Here is a 19,378-nt window from a genome sequence, read left to right on the forward strand (position 1 = left end):
CTGTGTTTCCAAACTGTGTTGACAGTACTGAAAATATAGAATTAAGAATTGTTTTTTGCAGTTAAACTTTTTGCATTTCCTTTTTATATACTTTTTATATACTTTTATATTTTCCAATCTCCTCTTTTTTTCTCCCATCCCTATTATTATATATTTATCTCATTTCAAGTATTCAAGTATTCAAGCAGTTAGTATGACGTAGTACAGTCAAGTGTAGTTGTAGAGAACAGATAATTGCAGATAACTGCTTTTGTCTTTTTTTGCATCTGTCAAATTCTGTGTTCAGCCGAGCACAGCCGACCGTTTTGGAGTATTTCGACGTGGGACGATTTTCCTTGCTCGGCATTAAACTAAACAAGTCGTCGAAATTATGGATTTATTAGGATCTATTCTGAAATCCATGGATAAGCCGCCATCAGTAAACGAGAAGCAGAAGGCCCTCATGAAAAGTTAGTTGATTCCCAACCTAAGAATGCTTACTTTAGAAAAAAAAAATAAACAAATGATTTAAGAATTACATTAGCTAACTCATTTCGATTATGCAGAACAGCGGGAGGAATTTCAGAAGTGTCAAAAGGCCGAGGCAGAAAAGTTGAAGCTCTTCCGACAAAAGGTGAAGCAGTCTTAACTCTATAAATACTCTCTGTAGACGTTCTTTTTATTTACAAAAAATCACTGTGTCACTCTTGTAAAAGATATTAGTTGCTTTTCATTTCACACAGGTGATACTGAGTTTAAAGTTTTGTATTTTATACTCAATTATTGACATTGCTACTTGCTTATTTTGATAGCAAAGTTATTGTGTAACAACACAATTTATTATCTCACTTTTAATGTTAACAAGACTTACTCAATAAAGTGCATACTTGAGCTTGTGTAGATTATAAGTAAAAATTCAGAATTTGAATCTTGTCAGAATAAAATATGAATTTAACATCATGAATGATGAGAATTATCTGAGCTTTAGTATAAATGGAAAATAACTATTATAATCTTTTCAAAAATCTTAAAAGCAACACAAATATTATTTGACAGATGGAAGTTAAAAATTAATTAACTTTTGTTGATTGATACAGATTAATGTTTATATTTAATTTATTTATGGTAACAACTCAAAAATCATTTTTTTAGTTGTGTTACTTTTGAAGTATAAAGAAAATGATTTAGTCATTTATCAGTAATTATAAATATATCATATAATTTATTATTAATGATATAGTTGCACCTTTCTATCTTTTGACTACTAGTTAACACATTATTTTTGTAGGTTGAAGAGAAGATTAATAAGTTTGTACAAGATGACAACGCAAAGGAATATAAATTTCCTGCCATGGATCAGATATACAGAAGTATTATGTAAATATATTTCTTTGAAAATATTTTACTCATGGAATGATTCTTATTAGAAAGAAATAACACAATAATGATTATTTCATCTTTTTTTAACAAACATTGGCAAACAATAAGTATGTAATTCATTGTATCATTTGTGTTTCTTGCTGGAAAGCACTCTGTAAATAATATGATGGCTACATTTTGTTATTTCCTGCAAGTATTGAAAATCTACAGTTCATGCTGTAAGCTCTATAAATATTGAAGTCACCAAGGAATAGCAGTGTCTCAATTGCTAGACATTGATTATGTTCATTAGAAAAAGCAGCTTTGCAAAATTTGTAAAATTTTTTAATATGTTTTAATATGTTTTTTAATATGTTTTATACATTTAGTTCCAGTAAGAAATTAAAGCAAGACCAATCATATTAAAGAATTTTACAATAGTTATAAAACTGCTTTATCTGTTGAACACAGCCAACTGTAATGCAAAAATTATACTGTTTGTCAGGAATTCGCTGATTGACTTGTTTTATTATCATAAGTAGAAGAACCAGAAAGACAAGTATTTTGCTATCCTTTTTTCGTTAAGATACAGTTTTCTATTAGTAGGTAATGTATATTCCAATATATTATAGAGCTCACTAAGATTACATTATATATACTTTAGATTTTCAATACTCACAGTGAGTAATGGAATATAAGCAGCCAATATAACGTTTTCTATCCTGGACTTCAGTCATGATGTAGCAGAAGTGGCGAATATTCTGGCATATTCCTTCGGCGAAGAAGGCATTGATCGATACATCATGATCTTCAAGAAGGAGCACGCGCCTTCAGAGGATCAGTTGAACACACTGCGCAAAGGTGAAGAATGGAATGAAGAAGTTGCAAAAAGACTGAAAGAGGAGAGAGAAAGGAAGGCTAAAGAGGAAACCGAATATGCAAAGTCCAGGAAACGAAAGGAGAATTTCGTACCCAACAGTTACTATAAAGATAAATATCAGCACTTGATCGGCAAGGAAGCTGCATTGGAAGCAGCTAGAAAAACGGAAGCCAATAGTAGTTATGGATGTGGTGAGTATAACATATAAATAGACACACAAGTCACTTAATTTTTACTGCAGACACAAGTTATTCATTATCATTATTTTTGATTGTATAATAATATTCATAGGTCTGTTTTTCAGCTGAATTGGTTGCAAGGTTTCATATTTTTCCTTTTTTCTCTCTACATTAGAAAAAAAAGAGAAAAGAACAATGCAAGAAGTTCAGCTGAAGAGGCCATGTTTACAGTAGATTATGAAACTTATTGCCATAAAGTCAGATGACTCTTGCTCATAATAGAATTGTCACTTTAAATTCCTGCAGTTCCCAGTGAAAACAAGAAGGATCAAAGAAGTATAGAACAAACTCTAGCAGATATACGCGCCAAGAAAAGGAGACTGGAAATGAACAATGAAACTAGTAATTGTAGCGACAACAGTACAAAATAATGCTATTATATATAAATAATCATAGGCATATATAAATTATACATATATCTATCTATCTATATATATATATATATCGAATTAAATGTGTACATAATTCAACATATTATATATGTTACAACATTATTACAAATTACTGCATTATGCGCATCGTTAAAGAAACTGTATGAGTCTGTGATTTGTTGAATTTCCCTTATATTGCATCCATAGAGAGAACGAACATAATCCGCACATTTTATGATCAGATTTAGGAGACTCAAGCACGTTTAGTGTTGCACGCATTGTCATACCCTTGGGCTGCCTAAGAGTATGACAATATGCGGCATTAAATAATGCGCTCGAGACATTCTTTCTAATCATAAAATGTGTGGATCATGGTTTCCATGGATGCGATATACTTATTTATCCATTAATCAAGTTCTACGAGGTATTAATAAGTTCTACGATGGCATTATAATTAATATTTACCCGCATTAGAAGTGCAACGAAGTACTTCTATATCGCTATATCCATATTTATTACTTCAAAGAATCGGGTCTTCTATGTACAATATATTACATTACATATCTCGTGTGTGTGTATGCACGCGTGTACACATGCGAGTAAGCGTTCGTTACTGTAACATCTCTCTTCATCTATAAATTAAAAGCGGCTCAACGTTCTCTATTTCAGTTTAGAGATATTCCGTGGTCGAGTATTTAGGGACTGAAGTTCTCGGAGCTGGTCTCGGCTTTGTAGGCGATGGGGACTCGAATACAATCTGTTCTTTCAAAGCGAGCAGCTTCGTGAATTTCTGATTCGTTGCGGATTTATACAGTTCTAGGCCCCGAGCGATAATGACATCTCGCACGTAAGCTGCATTGTTTTGTACTAATTTTCGCTAAAAAATTAAAATTTTATAAAGTTAGAATTTATTCATAACATAATAGAACTATTCGTAATATAATATAGCCATAACATTCAACCTCTTGCTTCAATTTCGGATCCGTAAGCGAGATGATCAAGTGTTGAACTTCGACCCGCATCACGGACACAAGCACGTCATCTATCGTAGATATAAGTTCGGGTGTGGCTATACTAAGACAGTCTTCTAACAAATTGACGTAGAGCTTGGAGAAAGTTATCGTATTGTACGTCAATGGTATCCAACAGTCATTCGTTTGTAACGATGGTACACCGATACCGAGATCTTCGAGCTCGGTTAATAGTTTTTGAAGATTCTGACTAGTTTCCAAATTAGTCGGTCGCCAATTGTCCTCCGCCACGTGATGCTTTACTGTGTCGAGATAATTTTCACCTGCATCTTTAATAATTTTGGCTAACGGAGATCTAAGTTGGCCATCTAATTGATAACGGAAGTCCATGCCAAGCTGAGTCAACTGAAAATCAAATTATGTGCTAAAATCTGCATGTATAATATACAAAGAAGAGAGAGATTCCTTAAATATAATATCTATTTAATATATTTATAATATATATTTAATAATATATATTTAAATATATTATTATATTAAATATATTATATCCTTCTATTACTTTAGAGAGATAAAATCCATACATGTAAATATAATATATCTATTAGTTTTGAAGATACAAAATTCAGATTAGAACGTGTACAAACCTGATCGCAATGACTTCGAACAGTGACAATACATTCTACCAATGTGCTTAGCGTGACCTTTGGCACAAACAGCTGCTGAGATAAGTGCGACGTTAAATGTTTCACTTCCTGACTGCACCATACAACTAAGCCTTAAATGACAAGTACATAAAATTAATTCATTATTCGATTATGAAATTGATTTGCGGATCTTGATGCTAAATTACCAGAAGTGCAATTTGTAGATTTAGGAAAGGTTTTCAGAAATTCTCTCGCTATCTCAACTATATTACTGAAGGCGATCGCACTAATCTGTTTCACATAGGCCACGATTGTGCCCTCTTCTTTGATCCTCTCCAGTCGCGCCTTCAGCACCGCACTGCATAATCGCAGATACAAGTGACATGCTTGTGCGCTTCTGTTTAGCTGTATAAGGAGTTTTACCGCACGTCGAGCACTTCTCAGACCGCCACCCTGTAGCGACTTCGCTTCTGCACTTAACTCCAATTCCTTAGTCAATACGTTTACGAGTGAGCAGCCTCTCTCGTTCACTTTCGTTTGAATCTCCATCAATAGCGGTGTCGATTGAGCGTCCTTCAAATAAGTCTTCGCCTTCTCTAACAAACCGTAAGCCTCCTCAAAATGACGTTGTGCTATGCAGGAATCTAGATCCTCGGCTACTTCCAGCACCCACTCCGGCAGCGGTTCGTAGTACTCCGAGTCATCGTCGTCTTCCATTCCTAGAGATAATTTAAACGTAAAACTTGACGAAAAAAAACTCAATAAAAAGGATTAATGTCTGTTTCTTCCAACACAGATTAAGTTTAATCTCCGTTCAACTTGACTCACCATTTTTAATTTTTAGAATTAGAATAAGATAAAGAGTAAATTGAACTAAGATTGAAGTTAATTTATATTGATAGAAACGGATATAAAATAGGATATATAGTATATGTAGTATATGAGTAACGAAGAATATTTATGAAATGCAGAATCATTTCTATTTGCAAATTTTACCTAACGTATTCGATTCCAAAGACATCGAACGAGACGGCACCGCTTTGTCCTCCTTCGGATGCTTATCGTTTTCCGATGCGTTGACTGAATTCTCTTCCGCCAACTTTGTTCTTTTCGCTTGCTCGCATTTATCTAACCACTCTTTCTACAAAGTAAGTAGATTCAAATAATATCCCTTCGATTCGCGATCGTTGTTTTCAAACACACTAACTTTACTTGTCGCTGTAGCACACTGAAACACTCTCGTATCGGAGAATGCCAGTAATTTGAACGCCAGTTTTACAGTGCCGTGATCTCTTACGTTGATAATCGCCAGGCTTTCTAGATTATAAACTGCTTGCATTTTGTACCTAGGTGGGCCGCGTCTGCCACCATTCGCCAACCAGGACGCAACCATTAGAACATCGTTGAATAAATATGCGTGAATTCTTTTTAACGGCGTACCGTCGATCGGATCTAACTCGAGCAGGGATCCTTCGTGTAAACACACACGTCCTGGAGTCTCGGCTAGGCTCTGCAAAATGAGAAGTAAGAAAAGAAGTAAAGCGTCAACTAAATCTAATAAATCTACATCTTTAGCTGAATTTTTTTGTACTTTTTTACACTTTCTTAATCTTCTCTCTTTTTTTTCCAACACGAAGAGAAAAAGAAAAAAGATGAACTATATAAGAAGTTCTGCTGAAAAGAAATATTCCTTGTAGTTCCTTATATATTTTACTTGTTAAATACCAACCAAGGCGCCTTCCACATTTTCAATCAATTGAATGAGTTTCTGTTTTTGCTCTTCCTCTTTAGACATAGAATCAGCCGAATTCTCCTGTTGTGACTCGGGCAAATCCTCAAAAACAACGCCGGTTGTTCTGGTAGAGCCTAGAGTACTCAACAAAGCACGCTGTTCGCTCAGAAGTTGAGACAACTGATACATCTCACTCTCCAAATGCGAGATCTCTTTGGCAGTCTCGATAAACTGCATATAGTTTTGGTAGACATTCCGTTTCAGTTGAGCAGATGTATTGTTTGCTAGTTCCTGGATTTTTGCGCGCTGTTGTCTCAATTCGTCTGCACCAATACATTGTGCACTCAGCTCCTTCACAACTGTAAGAACAAAAATAGTTATTATAACAGATAAATACTAATCTTGTAATACTGTTTTTCCTTACTGTGTTTCCTTATTATTTTCCAATTTCATATGCAATTAATTAATAAATTACTACTTATGTTGGACTTAAGAGAAAGAGAAAGAAAGAGAGAGAGAGAGAGAGAGAGAGAGAGAGAGAGAGAGAATAATTCTCATCAGAGATTGATAAAATATAATTCCATACTAATTTTTAAATATATTTTTATATTTATTTTCAATTCTATACTATTTTCAATTCTATAATTAATTAGCAAATTAACTATTTATCGGATTTAAAAAAAAAGCGAAAGGATACAGTATAGATCCTAAACATCTCGTAAAAAAGTATCAGAGATTGATAAAATATACGATTGATTTTAAAAATATATTTTCATATGTATCTACATATTTTGTATATTTGTCTCCAATTTCATGTAATTAATTAATAAATTAACTATTTATATCGAACTAATAAGAGAGGCATAAAGTATAGTGTAGAACCTAAATATCAAATATTATAAATTGAAAACAAAGTACGACCGGTCGCATAATGATTTTTTTTTTAAATCGTCACTTTTTCATATTCTCGAACATGATATGCGTACTCACATTTCTCTGGATTAAAGTCTTCAGCTGCAAAAACCTTCGGCAGGTTATTATCGGCCATTGCGAGCAGATCGTTCGCGGGCGAATATTTTTACTATCGTCAACAATACAAATTGCGTGCCTCTGTCATGTTACGTTTCTGTCGAATCCCTTCGTCGTCACCTGTTACAAATAAATTAACATGATTCGCGTCGGTTTACACCTCCGCCCCGACCTAACCTCGCTTGGCGTGTATCGTGTATCCCAATTCCCATATCCCACACCGCCGAAAAAATAACCAAGATAATTGACAATGTCGGAATTCTTAGTTATCTTCTGGCATTTGATTATTACTGCACTTAGGTTAGGTTTACCAATGCATGGTAAACAAAAACCAAAGGTGATTTATGTCTTTGCTAAAATTTTATTTATAAACTCTAAAGTACAATTTTGTTTATCTTTTTCTAATTTATATAATTAATAATTATTCTCATTTCTACTAACATAAATTAATTAACTTTTTTTCTATTAACATAAATTATTTAACTTTTTTTTTCTTTGTTTTTCTAAGAATTTCTAAGAAATTCTAAGAATTTAAGAAAAAGATTATAGGGATAAATTAAACCAAAATGAAACTTAATCTACAATTAAAAAAATATAAAGAATAAATTGAACCGAGATTAAAATGATATAATTTATTTATATTAGCATTACTTAAGGAACTTTATTACCGACAAATAATTTCTTGTCGAACTTATCAAGTTACCAAATGAGCGACTTTAAACGCAACATATCCTAAATGGCGCTGTCGTGTGTTACTCCCATTTAATGCGACGTATATTAATTTTAATTTTATATGTATTTATATATCTGATTGTAAGAAATTAGAGCCCAAAAAAAATACAAAATATTTAATTCATATGGAGAAATATTTAATTTATATTTTTTACGACTATAAAAACAATATTTATGAATGAATTTTAGGTGAAACCGATCGATCTCCAATAGCTTATAAGGACAAGTCGCAAGTACTCTTTCAGCTGGGAGTGTGGCGGCTCCTGTAATCCGGCTACTCGGAGGCTGGTTATGTCGGAGGGTCTGAGGTCGGGGGTACCTGCTGGTGCGGGGCTCACGTTGACTGGGCGTCCGCACTAAGCTCGCCATCAATATGGACACCCTGGAGGAGTCCGGGGTGGCCAGGTTAGCTAAGGAGAGGCGAACCGGGCCAGAGGGGAAACCCAGCAGCCAAAAGTCTCCGTGGCGGGCAGTAGTGGGATCGCGCCCGGGAGTGGGACCGCATTGACAGCCTGGTTGATATGATCCGACACATAACTTTTTGCACTTTTTTTTTCAATTTTCCAACAATCCTCAAAGTCTCCTCATATACTTTCACCAAAAATCTGATTTTTTCAATATATTTTTTGCTGTATTTTTTTAATACCATACAACTATACAACATTCCAATGTCTATGGAGAAATCCAAGGCAAAGTTTGAATTGGTGCTCCTTTTCTTAAATATTGTCCATTTTTAGTCTTCGGGAATTATATTGATTTATTATTACATGTCTTTATTAAAAAATTAAAAAGATGGAAAGAGTTAAAATTTAAAGTCTGTTTTTTTATTCCTGTGTACTGAATTGTACGAGAAAGAGAGGGGACTCTCTCTTTCTTGCTTTCACCAAGTATCAAACGTATATCTATCTCATTTTAAGTTTTAAATATATACACTTAGTTCAGCTACAGAAAACTCTTAGTATTCTAAGGAGAAAGGAATTAACATCTCAGTTCTTGTGTTTACTGAATATTTTAATATTTTTGTTATATATTAATTAAAAACCAACTAGTATGCTATATTTCATTTGTATTAATAGAAAATATTATTAAAAATTAAATGATTTTACATAATCTATAATTCACATTTCAGGATGTGATTCTATTCATACTTACATACCTATATTTCGACGCGTCTTTTAATACTTATATATTTATGAGTTTTCAAATATTTTTAATTTGTTGTATATTAATTCAAAAATCAACTAATACTATATTTCGGTTTTTTTTTAAATTAATGTATATGCATTTATGGATCTCCAATTATTTTTGTGTATTAACAATATAAGTAAAATTGAATCAAATTCTATCTCGAATTTTAACACAAATTATAGATCTATAATTAATCTAAAATGAACCTTGGGCAATTATAATTATTCAAAATCACATCGATTATGTTAATGATGAGATGATGAGATGAGAACATAGGAAATTGCAAGGAGAAGAAGTATAACATGTAATACATATTTATGGAAAAACTTTTAATCCTATTATAACCGTTGTTTTGTAATGAAGATGATAATGTTATCATTGTAAGGATTCACTCCTGCGACAAGAAAATAATTTATAGTACATATATAAACACTTGAGTTGTATATCAATTTTTTCCTGATACAGTAAACTTCGTCACCACAGTGGATTAATCTTCTTATTTAATATAAATTTTTACGATTTCTGCTTTTCTTTCTTCGCCTGCTCCGCCAGTGCTTCTAATCGGTCATGTTCCGCGATTAAGGCGTTCACTTCATTTGCTGGTAATATTTTCGTTTTTGTTTTACCATCTTCGCGCGTCAGTATCGCCATTTCCACTGTAAGTAAAAGAAATGAACATACGTCAATAATTTTGTTATAAATTATCTATCACAAAATGTGTCTAATAATAAATTTAATTGGACACACTAATATTAAAACTATTGTTGTACATTTTTAATTCTGTGTCAATATAGATTGATATAAAAGTGTATATAATACAAATATAGAAACAGGTTAAATCTTCAATCAATACATTTTATTCTATCGTTAGATAAAGTATATTTCACAATTCCAAATATTTATATTTCACTGTATCCAATTGAATTCATTAAAAAACTATGTTTACAATCTCATTAACTTATGTCTTTTATGAATGAAGAATAACTTTAATCTTATTTAACTTATTTTCTATCTTTTTTAAAAATTCGAAAGAGTATTAAATTAAATCAAGATTGAAATTAATCTACATTCATAGAAATAGAGATTAAAATCAATATTGCTCTAATTTAGAATTAAATAAAAATTTACCCTTTTCAGCAGTGAGTTTATTCATGTCTAATGTTTTAGAGAGCACTTTGATAGCAAGTGCCATTGCATCTTTCAAAGTTGTTTCGCCCTCTTTGTATTCTTGCTTCAAAGATGACACAGCTGCTGCTGAATTATTCCCGATACATGTTGCTTTCCAACCACCATAGTTTCCGCTAGGATCTGACTGATACAACTGATAGCCGTAGTATTTGTCCCATCCCATATATAAAATAGATACACCAAAAGGTCTCTTTCCACCATATTGAGTATATGCCTGTTTAACATCGCATAACCACGAGACAAGTTGCTCACAAGGTATAGCTTCACCATACTGAAGAAGGTATCTCTGCGCGATAAGGCGCAACTCATTCGTCAGGACATTCGCGTCCGAAGTTATACCAGCTACTGAACAAACTATATCATTGTTCAACTTGTAGATTTTTTCGGAGAAGAATACCTCGTCGAGCAACTTGTTGGTGTTACGTTTCTCAGCTGCCAGTAGAATACCATCGTTTGCTAATATACCCAGGCAAGTACCGGCATGGCTTATAGCTTCCATAGCATATTCGACTTGATACAGTCTTCCTTCTGGCGAGAAAATTGTGGTACGTGTATCATATCTACGTGCCTGTAAAATATATAACAAGATGTAATTAAAAAATATTGAGTCAATTGCAATGAACAATTCAAAATTTTAAAATTTCTATCAAAATTTCTATTAAAGTTTCAATTTTTATTTTATCTCAAATATAAACGAGCAAATATGAGTAAAATAAAACCATTATATTCATCAAAAGATTCACTTAAGTAAAAGAAAGTCTCTAATGTGTACATTCTTTTATATTTTGCTAAAAGTGTCAGAACTTTAAATCAAATAGATTAACGAGATTTCAATATTCTATGCATTAAATATGTGTCATATTAGCAATAATTACTTATGATCTGTTTATATTTTAAAATTATAATAAATGTTAGTCTTGATGACAATGCATTTCCCGCATAACCTAGAAGCAACAACAGTATCCAAAGTATTTCGAAGCTGACTTCAGAACTGAATAAATGTAATATTGAACTGCTTGAGACTCATTAACTTACCATTTTGAAAATAGTTTTATGTTATTAAAATGTTTATCAGTCGTATCAAGAAAATGCCTCTCACAAATTCAACAGTACCCAACAACCCTGAATCTGACACTTCGATTCGAAGAATGATTAGCAGGTTAATCGGCAATTGATAGTTTTCGATTACTCGAAAGTCGCCATGAAAAATCGACTAGTATCGCTATAGTAATCTTCGATAATCGATATAAATACCGCGATAATACAAAATAAACAATGCGATTATTTATTTTTCAAACATACAATTTTATCTCATTTTCTTCATTTTTCTCATATTTTACAACTTATGAGCGAACACTTCAAGAGGATGCAAAGAGGATGGATTAAATATTTTTTTACTTATAGAAATAGGCTCGTGTAAATGCAATGCAATAAATTAAAATGTCAAGGCTTTTTTAAAAAACGAGCAAATATAGTTAATTTAATAGAAATTCCTCTTTAATTACAATCATATAACGCTAAATTTCAAACGTTTCGTCTTACAAAGTCTTCATCAGTGATAATAAAGAAAACGTATTTTTGTAACCTCATCCAATATCAACGAAGTAACATAAATACATAATAAAAATTATCGCTCTATGCTAATCTTATTTAGTTATTTTTGCGGAATTAAACTAAGATCTTATGGATTAAACTAAGTATCAAGTCAGAAGCTTGAAAGTCCTGAATAATCCTAAAAATTGGATGGGGTTACAAAAATAAAAGTTTTCTTTATTATCACTGAAAATGAAAACTTTGTAAGTCGAAACGTTTGAAATTTATAGTGTTATATGATTGTAATTAAAAAGGAATTTCTACTAGTTCACTATGTGTGCTCGTTTTAAAAAAGCCTTTACATTTTAATTAATTAATTTTTTTTTATTTAATTTATTTTTTATTTATATATAATAATACTCTTCAATAAACATGTACATTAAAGTTTATTTTTTTATTAGACCCAATACACGAATAGAAAATAAGATGCTCATAGAAGTTAACATTCACTTTTACTTAAAGATTACTTAAAGATTACTTAAAGATTAAAGAGAAAGATAAAGAAGAAAATATACATGTAAGATAGATATTTTGTATAGTTATACAAACGTTAATCAATAACGTTGCTGTAATCAAACTAAAGATGCAACTTTCTTTTTTTTCATTTCAATCTTCATTTCAATTTTTCATTTCAATTCTTATAAACTTAAATATATAGAGAGAAACTTTATAACATCTTGGCTGAGGTCGATTTGGATGTTTTTCAGCACTTTTCATTCAGTACTTCTATATTTTATGTCTAATGAACAATAAAGATAAAATGATTACAAGTGCTATAAGCGTCCAAATCGAACACAATTCTTCATATAAACATCGATATAGATTTTATTATATAATTTATATAAACATATATGTTTGTTAACTGTCTAATATATACAGGATGTTTTGGGCAACTGATGAGAAAAAAAGAAATAATTAGATGATAAAATAAGAATGGAAATTGAAAGAATAATTTTAAGATTTGATTTAATTGTAAATGTTTACGTAAATTGTAAATATTTACGTAAGTGTCTGAAGTACGCATAAACCGACATGTATAATTAAAGAAGTCTCCATCAAAATTCTGGTGTTTGTCATTATGAATGTACAAGATACTTGAATATTCATAAATAGAACATACTACAAATTTATTGACTTATTTTATCATTTAGAATAATTCTTTTCTTCTATCTTGCCGAACATCCTGGCATGAGTTCTTTTTTGGAACACATATAGGCCTTTCTTATTTGTACATACATGTCTATATGAGAAAATAGATATTTGTCAATTGTTAAGAGTTCACAGCATCATAATTGTACTATATTGGTATGTTTAGTAGATTTAAAAGAAACGATTATCATGTTGTTCCAAACGATACATAATTGTTACTAATCAATAATTGTCATCAATGTGAGAAATAATTACTTTCTCAAAGCCATCTGATCACGAAGTTCTTTCAGGTCTTTCAGTTGTTGACTCACTCGTGCGCTCTCCATGGCAGCAGTATTCTGAATATCATTTAAATAAGCTAATCGTTCAGTGAATTGATTGAATATCTCGTCCAGTATTGGTCCTTTTTCATCAAAATTTTTAATGATTTGATCAGTTTCCACAGTGTCATTCATAGACCGTTCTTTGGCATTTGATTCATTTTTCAATAAAGCTAGAAGTGTATCGGTAACTCGTTCATTAGACGCACTCGAAGTGTTTGCAATGCATTCGTCTCTTGCTTTCTTCATATCAATATTGAACAATTCCGAAGTTGCATCCATTTCAGTTTTTTTACTTTCTACTTTTGTTTTTTTCTCTTTTTGATTTCGATTAGAAATTGAAAAATTTCCATTTTCTCTGGTAACTTGTTGGAAATAATCTTTTAAGGAAATTGCCTAAAAATAAGTAATTAAAAGATTGAAAAAGGATACACTTATATCACTCATTTACAATCAAGTTTAATCAAATGTTTATATATGTAAAAACGTAATATAATATATTACCGAGTCAATGTTACATAGAGACTGTTCTAATTGCTTAATCTCGTCATCTTTAGGAGCTAATTCATCATATAACATTCTGTGGAATGAACTATTATGAAAGGTAGTACGAGCACCTGCATGATCATCATTATAATCGTGTTTTTTATCTTCATGTATTTTCATTTCATCAAAATCTTTTTGTAAAATGCCTGTGGATGTTTCAGCAGCTTGTGACGCTGCAATAGCTTGTGACGCTGCAGTATCTTCTGATGATACAGTAGCATAGTAACGAGGAGGACGTAATGGATGTAATGGTGCCTCATGAGTCTGAAATTATAATAGAAAGAATACTTATATCAATATAGTATAATCATGTTATTTAATCCTCAACTATAGAAATAGGTTATTTGGACTTAAAGCGAAATATTTTTCTTTCTAAATTGTAGATATAAAAAACTTGAACTTCCTCTATCAGTTGCCATAAAGATTCACTTGCATTCTGTGCACTTCAAACAGGACACTTTAAAACTTAAGTATAATTTTCACAATTTTTTATAGTTGAAGATTAAATATATATATATTCAAAAATTGTTATATTAAGTTTGCATGAAATATATTTTACCACGGTCATAGACTCTAAGACTGCGCTCATAGAATGAAACCCTTTGAGATTTGCTATACGCCTTCGTTCATTATCCCTAAATTTCTTTTTTTCTGCTTTTGACAATCCAGACACACATCGAATCACAGGTTTTTTTGCCGAAACTTCCATCGGATCGTAACGTGGAACTTCTGGGTCCTGTCAAATAAAATATACAAGTTATGTAATATAAACCAGTATCAATTTACATTAGCTAATTGTTATTTATGTTTCATACCTCTTCCCAATTTTCATCAAAGCTACCACCAGCTACAGGAGGATCTGGATCTTTTACTTCAATAATTCCAATATCCATATCTGCCACTCTTCCAATACTAGAACACATTTCAATGTGCTCCTACAAGATTGAATAAAATTGATATTAATGACAGGAAGAACAGAAAGATCTTACAAGATATGCAACTTTGAAACATGTTACAATAAATTTAAATACACATACCCTAAGAAGGTTCTGGTCTACAATGTGAGTCTTGTCCAATGGACACTCTACCATATTTTCCTTTTTATTATATTTCTTGCATTTCGATATATGATTCATAAATTTATATCTGCGAATACGATGCGCTGGATTGTAGGGGCAAGAAACTATGATGTCCGCATCTGCCATTTTTAGAATCTAATTCGATAAATTATAATATCAATTATTAAAAAGCCATTATATTTTTTTCGTCATTATCAGTACAGTAAAATTTATTGCTAAATAAAAGAGATTTTAGAAGAAACATGAAACAAAACATTTGAAAAAAGCTGTGTTATTGACAATTTTGAAGATAAAACGACAGAATTCTCAAAGTCTTTTATTCTTAGATTTGGAACAGCATAATGATTATAAAATTATCTATTTTAATAGCATTTTTTAATGAAATAATTAAAGTATTCAATATAGATCAGAAAATAAATTGATCCCTTTTCAAAAAAAATTTCACAAACATTTCATGGTCAAAGAAGAACATATATCCTTATTTTTATATATTGCTAATAACAAGTTAGGTATTAAGCTCTTTATATCAAGTAAAATTATAATATTTAAAGAGAAATGAGGTAAGTACAATATACATAACAAAATTAGTTCCTTAACTTTCGTCAGCAAGATGAAAATTTCACCCTTTATTTGCAATCTGATTTTTGAATTTCAGTATAGATTTTCATATTATTTTAGATTGTATAAAAATTTGAAAAAATTCCTACATACATTGTATTCCTACATTGTGAACGCTTTAACGAGTTTTTACTACAATAGAAGTTAGATTTCATTTTATTTATTTTTTACAGATTTAAATTTAGCTATCAGAATCCATGATCAAAAAATCAACTGTACTTTTAAAATCCCACGTTATCAGTGGAAAATTAAATAATCAACTAAATAATTATATATTCAAACAATATTTAGTTTTATCCTCTTTATCAATAAATTATCACATATTGCAGCTTGTATGTGTTCGTCTAACAGAAATTTCAATACGTTTAGTTCCATAATCATATGAACTAAACAAAATTTATTTAGTTGATTTTATATAAAATATGGAAAAAGAAAATCCTAAAATATGGAAAAAGAATAGACTTTTAATCTATGTAAAATAAAAGAAACGCGTCGTCGAGGTATTGTTCGACATATCCGCAGTAAAGAACTTCCTTCTTTTTTTTATATCAAATTTTTTACTCACAGCAAAACGATCATCGAATCACGCTTCAACACAATTTTTTCTTCTTCTGCCCACTGGATGTCCGATTCTCAACACAATTAAATTCTTTCCTATTGGTTATTAATTCATTTAAGACATTAATGGCGAATGTTCTCACCGATCGATTTCCAATAACAATCACACAGCCAATTAACGCGTATCTTTTTGCTCTAACAAATCGTTATCAGCTGATACCTAATACGTACTTTAGCGCCTTTCGATAAATTCCACGATATCGTATCGGTAAATGTTGCTATGCCTGTTAGATGCTAAGTTGAACTTCCTTGGTGAAAATAGAAGACAATGAACAATAGAGGATTATGATGTGATGTCATAATATAGTAGTACAACTCTTCTGATTTTACGTTGATCAAAATGGAGTGCGCATGCGTGAAATATGTAAATTGTCTGTCTCTTTTCCTCCTTTTTTATTGCTCTCTCTCTCTCTCTTTTTCTTTCTCTCTCTATTTAAATAAGCGTTCCACTTAAACATTTGTCCTTCAAGCATACATTCAGAGTAGAAATTTAGAGGGAAGTTTTACGTGTATTTGGCGAAATGTTGTGTGAGAAATCTCGAAAGATTGGTCTAATTTTTGTGAAAAAGTGATAAAGTAAAAAAGTGAATAAAAATAACACAGAAAACAACAAGAAAGATTTCTTTTGTATTTTAAACTTTTTGGAGATATATGTATAAATTTCTTTTATATCAGCTTTCTCATAATATTTTTTCATAGATATATAATACATAATATTTCTTTATATAAATATACATTTTTAAGTTAATTTAATATTTCTCTTAATTTTTCTATATTTTTTCTTTATTTTTCAATATATTTACAATTTATTTTTATTAATTTTCATAAAGTTTAAATTATTTCATTGCAATATTAGATTTATTCGCGTACTCCAATATGTTCCTACAATAGCACTTACTCATTTCAATTCATTGGATTGCGATGCGAATAAATCTAATGAGTTTTACAAGGAATTTTGACAGAATGAAAAAAGAACGAAAAGAGAAAGAAGATTAGATGGTAATCGTAGCAACAGAGCCGATATTCATAGTCGAGTCTTATTTCTAAGTACGGTCTTAAGAAGTCACGAATCAATCAGAAGGCTGCATTAGCGTCTTAAGATATTACTTAAGATGGTCTTGAATTTAAGATCTGATCACAGTATAACTAGTAGGGACACTCCGTGTCAGCACGTTTGATCTCCGTGTCGCAGTCACGTGAGCATTCGCCACGTTTGAAAAATCTAGGACGAAAGAGGATATAATGCCCCATGCGATAGTCCATTGCTTTGCTCTAAAAAACATAATTAAGAATGTTGTGTAAATGTCAGTCAACGTAAAAATATTTTTTTTTTCAAAAATTACATTTGATTATGTTTAATTAAATTAACCTAGCATAAACTAACTTTGCTTTTTGTAAATTATAAAAACTTACCTTATGATATTTTTGGGATAACGAAAAAAGTGCATTATGAATTTTTACTATTACTATTATTACTGCATTTAATACTGCACATAACATAACTTTTCTTTTTTTAAATTCATTTTTTAGAAATATTTATGACGCTCTTAAATTGTCTTCTTTTACCATGGATTTCTACTCACATGGTATAATATGTACGTTCTTGTCATCTTGCATTTTATTAGATCCGGCCCAAAACAAAAGCTGCGCAGCCATATCTGCGAATACGCATTTTTTTGCTGAGTGTCTTTACTGGTTATACTGTGTATCTGACTGTGAATATCGACCTAAGTAACTTACTTATTTCACGCATGCGCATTCCATTTGGTCACACTACATCAAAAATGCCGACAAAGAGTTGCGCTACTGTATATACTGTGGTAATAAGGGGATTTTATATTTTGAAACAAGGTGAAAATTACAAAAGTGAAGGAATTTACTAGAATATTAATAATTTCATTGATTAACATCTAAATTTGCTCACTTTTGTAATTTTTACCTGGTTGGAAGATGCAGAATCAACCCCCAGTAATGTGATGTAAGAAGACAAGTGATGGCGTTCGAAGAGACGCTATTAGTATTATCACCGACGAGATAGTATTAAAGACCGAAGCGTGAGTGAAGAAAGGGAAAAAAACGAGATCACTGTACAACTAATGATGAATAGGAACAGGGAATAAAGGTATTTTTTCATGCTGATGCTCGACGCTCATTTTCGGTGTTAAAATAAGTCAAGTGATAGAATTTGACGAATATTAATTTTGAATTGATCAATTTTGAACGTGATCTATTTTGACACTGAAATGAGCGTTGAGCGTCAACATGAAAAGGCACCTTAACAGATTTCAATCTATCCAATAACTGTCTGTATATCGGAATACAAACCTTTGAACAAATCTGGCAACAGCCAACAGGTTTTCTAGCGGGAAAATTAGTGCAACACTAGCGCAATTGAATGTAAATCGGTTTATATATTTTCAGTATTCAGTAATAAATAAATTAATCCTTTTAAGATTATGAGCTTATCGTAATAACAAAGAATGTGTAATTAAATGATTAAATTATTTATTAATAATAAAAATATGGGAATTGACTCGTATTTAATTGCACTCCATATACACTAGCTTTTCTAGTGGAAAACGCTATCCTTGTTGTTTATGGAATGTTGAACAAGAATAACATATAGTGATTAAGTGTATATGATTTTGTCACTGCTAGACATCAATATTTAGTCGCCTCTTCATTCATTTATAAATTTTATAAAAAGAGAAAATGGATAAAAAAATGATTTATATATGCCCCCGCACTAGTCAAAACATTCAATATTCCTTACTAACAATAAATAATATAAATATATTTTTAACTGTATATTTAAAATATTGTTTCTGATAAAATGTGCTCGGTGTAATTCGTGCAAAAACGTTAGATTAATAAATTAAAAATTTATCTCAAATGTGTGAAAATTTTGTTTTGAAAAATTTGCCGCTCCCTCAAATTTGTCAGCCTAGGCAAGTGCCTTGTTTGCCTATGCGTTAATCCATTACTGATGACATAACACCCAGGTAAGAATTCGAATTTGTCCCTGCATATTTTAGGGAATTATATCGAAAGTAGTAAGCCGCGATTTGAATTTCCAGAGCTAAATTCGTGACATCTAAATAACATGAAATTTAAATTTATTCTACTTATATATATATATA

The 19,378-nt window shown here is 31.1% G+C and overlaps 3 protein-coding genes across 4 annotated transcripts; 1 reads left to right on the top strand and 2 right to left on the bottom strand.

The window, feature by feature from the left end:
* Window positions 1-219: 219 nt before the first annotated feature.
* LOC108691471 (sperm-associated antigen 7 homolog) lies at window positions 220-2,958 on the top strand. Its single transcript, XM_018199225.1, has 5 exons — window positions 220-449; window positions 546-613; window positions 1,268-1,356; window positions 2,072-2,409; window positions 2,704-2,958. Exons 1-5 carry the CDS (start codon window positions 371-373, stop codon window positions 2,826-2,828), a joined length of 699 nt encoding a protein of 232 aa, XP_018054714.1. The 5' UTR covers window positions 220-370; the 3' UTR covers window positions 2,829-2,958.
* Window positions 2,959-2,976: 18 nt separating this feature from the next.
* On the bottom strand, window positions 2,977-7,472 carry LOC108691470 (exocyst complex component 8). Its single transcript, XM_018199222.1, has 8 exons — window positions 7,169-7,472; window positions 6,176-6,537; window positions 5,654-5,956; window positions 5,443-5,587; window positions 4,653-5,165; window positions 4,447-4,577; window positions 3,791-4,204; window positions 2,977-3,705 (listed from the first exon to the last, which is right to left on the bottom strand). Exons 1-8 carry the CDS (start codon window positions 7,224-7,226, stop codon window positions 3,499-3,501), a joined length of 2,133 nt encoding a protein of 710 aa, XP_018054711.1. The 5' UTR covers window positions 7,227-7,472; the 3' UTR covers window positions 2,977-3,498.
* A 1,969-nt stretch (window positions 7,473-9,441) lies between these two features.
* LOC108691489 (proteasome subunit alpha type-4) lies at window positions 9,442-16,556 on the bottom strand. Of its 2 annotated transcripts, XM_018199250.1 has the most exons (7): window positions 16,186-16,556; window positions 14,961-15,137; window positions 14,739-14,858; window positions 14,483-14,659; window positions 13,882-14,187; window positions 10,256-10,883; window positions 9,442-9,783 (listed from the first exon to the last, which is right to left on the bottom strand). In XM_018199250.1, the coding sequence occupies exons 2-7, from the start codon at window positions 15,126-15,128 to the stop codon at window positions 9,641-9,643; spliced, it is 1,542 nt and encodes a 513-aa protein (XP_018054739.1). In that variant the 5' UTR covers window positions 15,129-15,137; window positions 16,186-16,556; the 3' UTR covers window positions 9,442-9,640. The 2 variants fall into 2 exon arrangements, with proteins under 2 accessions (XP_018054739.1, XP_018054738.1); XM_018199249.1 differs by lacking the exons at window positions 13,882-14,187; window positions 14,483-14,659; window positions 14,739-14,858; window positions 14,961-15,137; window positions 16,186-16,556 and adding an exon at window positions 11,351-11,460.
* Window positions 16,557-19,378: the final 2,822 nt, after the last annotated feature.

This window comes from Atta colombica, unplaced genomic scaffold, assembly GCF_001594045.1.
Source record: "Atta colombica isolate Treedump-2 unplaced genomic scaffold, Acol1.0 scaffold47, whole genome shotgun sequence".
Lineage (NCBI taxonomy): Eukaryota > Metazoa > Arthropoda > Insecta > Hymenoptera > Formicidae > Atta > Atta colombica.

What these genes read in the sequence shown, in the direction of transcription:
- LOC108691470 (XM_018199222.1), bottom strand. Translation starts at nt 7,226, where the DNA reads ATGGCCGATAATAACCTGCCGAAGGTTTTTGCAGCTGAAGACTTTAAT. An exon ending in AGACTTTAATCCAGAGAAAT is followed by an intron (nt 6,538 to 7,168) that starts GTGAGTACGCAT and finishes TTGTTCTTACAG; the next exon opens with TTGTGAAGGAGCTGAGTGCA. An exon ending in TTCGAAGTCATTGCGATCAG is followed by an intron (nt 4,205 to 4,446) that starts GTTTGTACACGT and finishes TTTGATTTTCAG; the next exon opens with TTGACTCAGCTTGGCATGGA.
- LOC108691471 (XM_018199225.1), top strand. Translation starts at nt 371, where the DNA reads ATGGATTTATTAGGATCTATTCTGAAATCCATGGATAAGCCGCCATCA. An exon ending in TGAAGCTCTTCCGACAAAAG is followed by an intron (nt 614 to 1,267) that starts GTGAAGCAGTCT and finishes TTATTTTTGTAG; the next exon opens with GTTGAAGAGAAGATTAATAA. An exon ending in CAATAGTAGTTATGGATGTG is followed by an intron (nt 2,410 to 2,703) that starts GTGAGTATAACA and finishes AAATTCCTGCAG; the next exon opens with TTCCCAGTGAAAACAAGAAG.
- LOC108691489 (XM_018199250.1), bottom strand. Translation starts at nt 15,128, where the DNA reads ATGGCAGATGCGGACATCATAGTTTCTTGCCCCTACAATCCAGCGCAT. An exon ending in TAGACCAGAACCTTCTTAGG is followed by an intron (nt 14,859 to 14,960) that starts GTATGTGTATTT and finishes TCAATCTTGTAG; the next exon opens with GAGCACATTGAAATGTGTTC. An exon ending in TAAACTCACTGCTGAAAAGG is followed by an intron (nt 9,784 to 10,255) that starts GTAAATTTTTAT and finishes TTTTACTTACAG; the next exon opens with TGGAAATGGCGATACTGACG.